This window comes from Limulus polyphemus, unplaced genomic scaffold (assembly GCF_000517525.1).
Source record: "Limulus polyphemus unplaced genomic scaffold, Limulus_polyphemus-2.1.2 Scaffold3537, whole genome shotgun sequence".
Lineage (NCBI taxonomy): Eukaryota > Metazoa > Arthropoda > Merostomata > Xiphosura > Limulidae > Limulus > Limulus polyphemus.
Window position 1 is genome coordinate 1 of NW_013669147.1, and position 8511 is coordinate 8511.

Sequence of the window (8511 nt, forward strand, 5' to 3'; positions counted from 1 at the left end):
AATGAAGACAAGGAAAACTACTGGATGTATTGGTGTAGAATATTGTTTAGGATTGCAAGCTATCACATCTCCATGCTACTGGATGTATTGGTGTAGAATATTGTTTGGGATTGCAAGCTACCATATATCCATGCTACTGGATGTATTGGTGTAGAATGTTGTTTGGGATTGCAAGCTACCACATCTCCATGTTACTGGATGAAGACAAGGAAAACTACTGGATGTATTGGTGTAGAATATTGTTTAGGATTGCAAGCTACCACATCTCCATGTTACTGAATGAAGACAAGGAAAACTACTGGATGTATTGGTGTAGAATATTGTTTGGGATTGCAAGCTACCACATCTCCATGTTACTGGATGAAGACAAGGAAAACTACTGGATGTATTGGTGTAGAATATTGTTTAGGATTGCAAGCTACCACATCTCCATGTTACTGAATGAAGACAAGGAAAACTACTGGATGTATTGGTGTAGAATATTGTTTGGGATTGCAAGCTATCACATCTCCATGTTACTGGATGAAGACAGGGAAACTACTGGATGTATTGGTGTAGAATATTGTTTAGGATTGCAAATTACCACATCTCCATGCTACTGGATGAAGACAAGGAAAACTGCTGGATGTATTGGTGTAGAATATTGTTTAGGATTGCAAGCTACCACATCTCCATGCTACTGGATGAAGACAAGGAAAATTACTGGATGTATTAGTGTAGAATATTGTTTGGGATTGCAAGCTACCACATCTCCATGCTACTGGATTTTTAAGGATGAGCTCCAAGTCTTATGGTTTGCTCATCATAGCTGTGAATGTGAAGTGTGTGCTGTTATGGTACCTTGAGCTTAAAAAGAACATCATGTGAAGTGATGAATCCAATGTTAATTGTATGCTTCAGACGGATGGATCTGGTGATGAATGCAATGTTAATTGTATGCTTTGGACGGATGGATCTGGTGATGAATCCCATGTTAATTGTATGCTTCGGACAGATGGATCTGGGTTTTTAGGGCAACTTGAAGAATCTAGAAGATGATTGTAACATTATGGCCAATGCCCCATTTGTTGTTTTGCGAAGGATCAGTGGTGTATTCCATCGGGTGTTGTACCAAAGGTTGAAGGCAAGTGATAGTGATAGGATCCAGCTGCAAAGCATGACACTCATCATTCTTGGTAACATTATCTACCAAGAATAAATAAGTATATCCTGTTAACAAATAAAAATAAAGGTCATTGAGAACTATTGTCAAAGCAGAAAAAGATAAACAGTGAACGAGGCTTAAAATGGAAATATTGATATACACATAAACAAACTGGATCCTGACGACCATTTGAATGATACATATTTATATGAATTCACATCGATAATGCTAAATTTTTAATTATTTTTTTAAATAAAATAATGCTTTCATAGTTTAGTTTTAAAATGGTCATTGTATTTGAAAAGACAGATCAAAGCATGCACATTGAAATTTGTATATTCTTTGAATAGGTAATTGGGCAAAAATTGCTAGAAACATTCCGGGCCGAACAGATAATGCTGTTTTACAGAGATACAAGTCTTTGAAGACCCATCTTCCTGAAGAAACCTTGCAGGTACTGTAAAGCTGTAGCTGTTGAGCATACTTAGATGCGTGGTACTGTTCAATAATGAACTTGGTGAAAATGTAATATTAGCATTTTATAACTACAAAAAATTATATTTTCTAATGTTGAAAAACGTTATTAATTATTTGTGATCATACAAGAGAAAGCCCCTCAGTAAAAACTAGAAAAAAGGTCATCGGTACTGCGTTTAGCATTAAGACTGTTAGTGTCACTAGTCACAAGAAATATTTTTTTTGAAACGACTTCTACATATAATTAGTAAGTTTTAAATACTTAGCATCTTGATAATTAATTTTGTATTCTCGTACATAATTTAACCTTCAGGTGTCATGGTAAAAAAGTACTTCCTTTTACCCTAAATGCACGAGTGGAAACAAAAGGCACATGCCACGATATTTTACACAGTGACATTCAACATGGTATTAGGTATTGGATGTCAGAGTTATCAACTAATCATTTTACTATGTATTGTTGATTGAACAACGGTTCATGGTAGGGGAGGGTAATTACCAGATACTGGAAAAAAACTGTAGATATGGTTTTTTTTTAGAGGCTCGAGAGGCTATGAAAACTGTAAGATGGACAAAAGTATTTTTATTCTTCGCATGAACATCAATTTGTACTCTTACTTGTCAGAGCATAAGTCAGACTGAAAACATCAATTCACTCACATATCTTGAGTTGAAATGATTCAGTAACGCATCTAATTTCTTTGTCGATGACGGAACTTGTACATTTTACTAAAAACTTCCTTAATTTCATATAGGTACACATAGTAAATTCAGAATGATAGCCAGCATTCGTTCTCCAATAGAATCGGTCTAATTGACCAACCTCGTGCACATTTGGTTAAATATTTCTAGCTTGTGTGTAATTATTAGGGGTGCATATCTCATCATAGTAGTCGATATGATACATATCTAGATGTTGATGCCATGATACGATACGTATCCAGATACAGAAGTTTTACCAACGGTTTGTTACAAAGTTTAATAGTCTTGTCTGTAATTTATTATCTATATTACTAACATTGTCTTATTTAAGTACTTCACACAATTTACAGTGCTTTTTCAAATTCTCAGGTTTGATCAACTAAATGGCAGCTGGCAAGAGAAGTAAAATAAAAACAAAAGTTAATGTCTGTCTATCTATTTTGTTATTGTTAATTTGTTTTATTACTCTGCATGTAATATTTTTGATAAAAGAAATGAAGACAACGTGTAGTATTCAATACTGATCTTCCTTTATTGAATCATTCATTTTTAGCAAAAAACTTAATTAGAAATTTTGATTTTTTTTATGTACAAAAGACTTGTAATGTTTACTGAAAGCTTGCCAAATTTCATGAAGATACATATACTGTATCATATCCTGTATTTAGTTGAAGCAGTTGTATGGTGTATTTACCCATTGTTGAAGCAGTTTATTTATGAATCTTTCTTGTCAAAATGTTGTTTTTTATTTATAAGTATTCTTCGATTTTTTAAAGGCTTTTAGTACTTTAGGAGATGATGAAACTGAAAATGAAGATGCAAGTGATAAAGAAAAAATAATATCAGCTCTTTCGAAGGTTCCAAATCATTTCAATAAGACATCTAACAGAAACCGAGAACTGGTGTACTCTGCCCTTAAAGAACGAGTCAATAGTATCTTGAAGAAAAGCAACAAGAATAAACAGGTTAGTTTTGAGTACTAAGTTAAATGGTTAGGGCGTATTCCAATACACTTTATTCTTAAATTTGCATGCTCTTTCACTCGTGTCGGTTGCATTATTATTATAGTAGAACTGATGTTATCTTGCTTGCAACAAGGACATGTAAATTGATAAACTTCATTTTGATGAAGAAATGTGATTTTTTTATTTGAGGTAATGCAGTGCAGACAACATCATAGCTTAAAAAATGCATCTCTGTTGTATATATATGTATTTTAAAGTTTCATTTGTTCAAATAATCATGATTTAAGTGTAGAAACGATTTGATGGAAACATTTTTAGGTGATTGTGATTTTAGACCTTCTCCAAGTTTTCTTTAAACACAGTTAGTGTATACCTTCTAAAAATATAAATCTGTTAGCTTTTTGTTTTTAAGGTTGCCTTCACATTCAAAGGTACCATCACAGCTATGAGCTAATGTGTCCAGCAGTAAATATTTTACTCTTATACGTGCTACTTAAATATTACGAAAACTGAAGAAGATGATCTGGGTTCCTTGAAAATAGTACAAATGTCATCCACGTACCTCCAATAGTATAGTGATTTAAAAGAATTTGGAGAGGCCTATAGACATTGTTTTTCGTTGAAACAAAGAAGATTAGCTTGAACGAGAAACCCATAGCTACACCAATTTAGAAAGAAATTTCCATAATTTAACTTATTTGCTCTACTGAATTTTAAACCAAGAGCCAAAACTTTCTTTTTTACTTTCACTCAATACATAGCTGCATTGATTAAAAACTACAGTATCAACTTGTTCAATACATGACTAGAATGATTAAAAACTACAGTATCAACTTCAATACATGACTAGAATGATTAAAAACTACAGTATCAACTTGTTCAATACATGACTAGATTGATTAAAAACTACAGTATCAACTTGTTCAATACATAAATAGATTGATTAAAAACTACAGTACCATCTTGTTCAATACATAACTAGAGTGTTTAAAAATTACAGTATCAGTTTGTTCTGTAAATAAGTTTTTAACCTGATATCATCTTAAGTTATTTAATTCAACCAGTTTTTTCCTACATTTTAAAATACTCTTTATTTTGCATTTTTTGTATAAATATTTTAAGATTATTAACTTGTCTTAATAAACCAAGAACCTCTGTAGGCTGATGAATTCAAAATATAAACAAAACCGTAGAAAAACAAAAACATTTATTAACAACCATGGTTTCACCAGTAAAGGCATCATCAGGCAAAGCCATGGTCTTTAATAAATGAAACATTTGGGAAACGTACAATTGTTTTTGTTTTTTCCTCGTGTCATCCTGTGTCATTGTGTCAAGTTAGTTGCTGATTGATCAAGAAATGTGGAAACATATAAGGAACAGATATATATATACACACACACACACACACACACACATGGCTGATCATATTGCATACTTATATATATATATATATATATTGTTTTTAAAGTGTAACATTATAAATGGCACTAACATGAAACATTTTATATAGCAATATAGTACTATAATTCAACTTTTTTTGTTGTTTTTTTAAGGATGAAAGATTTTCTGTTAATTAACATAATAAAGTTAACATTTTATTGGTAAATGTAATAAATATATACTCACTAATTTATTACTTTTTTTTTTCTTTATAGCCAAGGTTTCATTAGCTCATGAATATACTACAGCAAATTTTAAAAAGTGTGTTATAAGTTGTCATTTAACTACAATTACAACTGTTTAAATATGTGTAATATACCTTGTTTCTTATATGTATGTTCGTGTAAGTCTATAGTGCACATATTTATTTATATTTGTGTATAGACTGCTTTTCGAAAAGCCCAAAGTCAAGAAGCTCTTCAGGCTATTGGTGTACCAGGAGCTTCTCAGGATGGAAACAATGAGGTTTGGCTAGTTTTGAAGATTCAAATTAGTCCTAACTACATATACTATGCTAACATTGCAAATTTGCAATGTTAGCTTAGTATACGTAGTTAGGACTGATTAGTCTTGAGAATAAAAGTATAATAATAATAAAAAATGATAAAAGTAGATATATTAATTATTCTAACCAAATACAGTAAATGAAAGTAGCATTAAAGAAAGAACAGCGTATACATCATAACATGCAAACAATAGTAGTTAGCTGTTGGAGGTGACACAGTTTAACACAGCAACATTACAAATTTTATTCAGCAAATTTAAATTTTCGAGTCTTGTATTATAGATAATAAACATATGCCTCAGTTTATTTTTAGGGTAAGTTAATGTTTTTATTCAGTGTATAAAGTATTCATACTACAAACTAAATAAAACATAAAACAAATAGCACAAATAAACTTGAAGCTTTAATATAAAGTATTATTTGATGACTAGGGGCTCCATACACAAACCCCCTGTGTTTGCCTATACAAGCTATACTATGCTTTAGCTCTATAAATGCAGAGATGTAGTCATATCATGATTGTTTTGCAAGACAATAGGTAAGAGCAAGAATCTCTCCAACTTAACATAGGTTTCATAAAGAAAACATTGTTTATTATGGTTATTAAATGATCCAAAATGCTTATGGAAATGTTTTTTGGAGATGTTACAAAAAGGTCAGTTCACTTATTTTGTCGTTGAAGTCTCTTTTCTTCACATCTTTAGGGAGAAAAGTTCCAGCCATCACTTTTCAGTTTTATGTAATTAATACTCGTTAAGGGACTTCCAATAAATATGGAAAGATGATTGTTTAACACATGTTTATAGTAGTTGCCTTTTTCTACCTTTATTTCCAGTTGAACATAAAGTACATCTTGCAACGAGTGGTGGAAACTACTGAGAATATGATCAAATAACTTGTTAATGAAAACAACCTTTGGCTCCTGCTGAAGTGGAACAGCTAAATCCTGCTTGTTGCTAGGTGACTGTGCAAAAGAATCTGTACGTGTATGTGTACAATGCTGAACTAATTGGTTGGCTTTCTTCTCTGTTCACTAGGTGGTTAGGGTGCTCGATTCATAATCTGTGGGTTCCAGGTTCGAATCCCTGCCCCACCAAACATGCTCGCCCTTTCAGCCACGGGGACGTTATAACATAATGTTCAGTCCCGATACTCATTGGTAAAAGAGTAGCCCAAGAGTTGGTAGTGAGTGGTGATGACTAGCTGTCTTCCATCTTCTATGTCATTGCTAAATTAGAGAAAGCTAATGTGGATGACCCTCGTGTAGCTTTGCACAAAATTCCAAACAAACCAAACCCTGTTCACTTCCCTTCTCCATATCACAAATGCTTCCAAAACCTTTAGATGAAAATCATAAAAAAAATTGTGAGAATCTCTGGACTGTAGTAGGAGTGCTGTTAAGGAAGACTGTTTCTTTGATATTTTTCATCCATCAACCAAAAATGGCAGGTGAAAATATGTGTCAGCCATTAGTAAAATTTGTGACTAACGTAACCTACTGGCTAATCTTGGGCAAAGAAACTTCAACAGGTTTATAAAGTCTAAAAGACATTAAACTGTGTTCCAGCTAACTAATTTCTTCAGCAGTACTCAGCATTTAAACTCCTTCAGCCACAATGTGAAGGATGCTACAGTAAGTGTCATACGTTAGCTGACAACTAGTTGGCAGAAGGATGCTACAGTAAGTGTCATACGTTAGCTGACAACTAGTTGTCAGAAGGATGCTACAGTAAGTGTCATACGTTAGCTGACAACTAGTTGGCAGAAGGATGCTACAGTAAGTGTCATACGTTAGCTGACAACTAGTTGGCAGAAGGATGCTACAGTAAGTGTCATACGTTAGCTGACAACTAGTTGGCAGAAGGATGCTACAGTAAGTGTCATACGTTAGCTGACAACTAGTTGGCAGAAGGATGCTACAGTAAGTGTCATACGTTAGCTGACAACTAGTGGGCAAAGCGCTTATCTCAGATATAAACAAAAAACATTACTTCAATGTGGCAAATTGTGGACAGTGAGTGAGATGTGGTATAAGACAAATTTTGCATACAGATAGTAGAGTAAAAAGGTAGAGAAAAACAAATAAGTCACTTGATCCTGATTGTGTTGTTCTGACATTGCAAGCTGGTGGGTATGATGTTTAAACAAAAACACAAATAAGAAAATTGTATCTGCAATGAATGAAAATATAAATGTTACTTTAAAACTCTGATTGCTTCATTTATGCACTGAACTGTAATATATTGCAATTAGCCAACCACGTACTTAATACTCAAGTTCGAAAGACTTAAGACGGGTTTTGGCTATATTCTCAATATAGGTGAGATGCTACAGTATTGTTGGAAATAATGTTACAAAGAAACGAACACCACATAGATAATATGAAAGGCCCATTCTGTCTTAAGACTTCAGAGATTCAACACAACTGCTCCTTTTGTTAAATTTTGAAAATTTTCCACTTCAGTATCTTATAATTACAACTTCTATGGACAACCTCTAAAAAAAAATATGATATAGAATCATATACCTCAGAAACATACATGTTTTCTTGAAAACTGAACTTTTGATAAAAAGTGGTTATTACAATTTACCACCGTTGACAAAATAAACTTTTGAAAAACGTTTTACAACACTTTTTTTATATAAATGTTGTTTACTGTTTAAAATAATATTTGTTTAACTTTTTTTTCGCTGAATGCTGCAGCTTACTATCCTACTTTTCTAAGTATTAAAAATAAACGTCTTTATCTGCAAACTTTAATAAAATTGTGCTTTAAATGTTTAAACAAACCTTTTCAAGGGGATTCAGATGTTTATGGGAAGGTTTATGCACACAGAAGAGATCCTTCTTGATTATGTTACATACTGTTGCCTTGGACACATGCTCTTCTTTTACCACTAATCTGTGTTCATGGATTCTCACTTGTTACAAAATGATGCGCTTTGCTTACCCTGGATAGGGTACAACTTGTAACCGGTCTTTCTGGATGGTCCTGTTACCCCATATTTCCTTTTTTTCCAGTGCCATTAGGTAAAAAGAGATATCCCTGTCTTATAAATTCTAAATCCCCGATCAGAACACATCTTTATGATCTGAGTGTATGAATAACTAGCAAGAGGAAAGGGCTGTTAGATACCCTTCCCAGATACCAGTTAGTTTTTGGTGGCCTTACACCGCCTACAAAATGTAGTACATGACATTTGACTGGGACTTTATATCAGCTGTGTTTGTCATATGACATGCTGATTTAGCATACTCAAAATCGTTAGAATAT

General features: G+C 33.0%; 1 protein-coding gene and 1 long non-coding RNA gene across 2 annotated transcripts in view; both read left to right on the forward strand.

Annotated features, from left to right (window-relative positions):
- The first annotated feature begins 1460 nt into the window (after positions 1 to 1460).
- On the forward strand, positions 1461 to 5236 carry LOC106469545. Its single transcript, XR_001291439.2, has 3 exons — positions 1461 to 1598; positions 3100 to 3288; positions 5116 to 5236. It is a non-coding gene; the product is annotated as an uncharacterized LOC106469545 (long non-coding RNA).
- Positions 5237 to 5529: 293 nt separating this feature from the next.
- The window catches only part of LOC106469540, an 11483-nt gene continuing 8501 nt past the window's right edge, over positions 5530 to 8511 (forward strand). Inside the window, exons 1-2 of the mRNA XM_013930037.2 lie at positions 5530 to 5550; positions 6804 to 6869. Coding sequence (XP_013785491.1) covers positions 5530 to 5550; positions 6804 to 6869 — 87 coding nt within the window. The remainder of the gene's footprint in view (positions 5551 to 6803; positions 6870 to 8511) is intronic.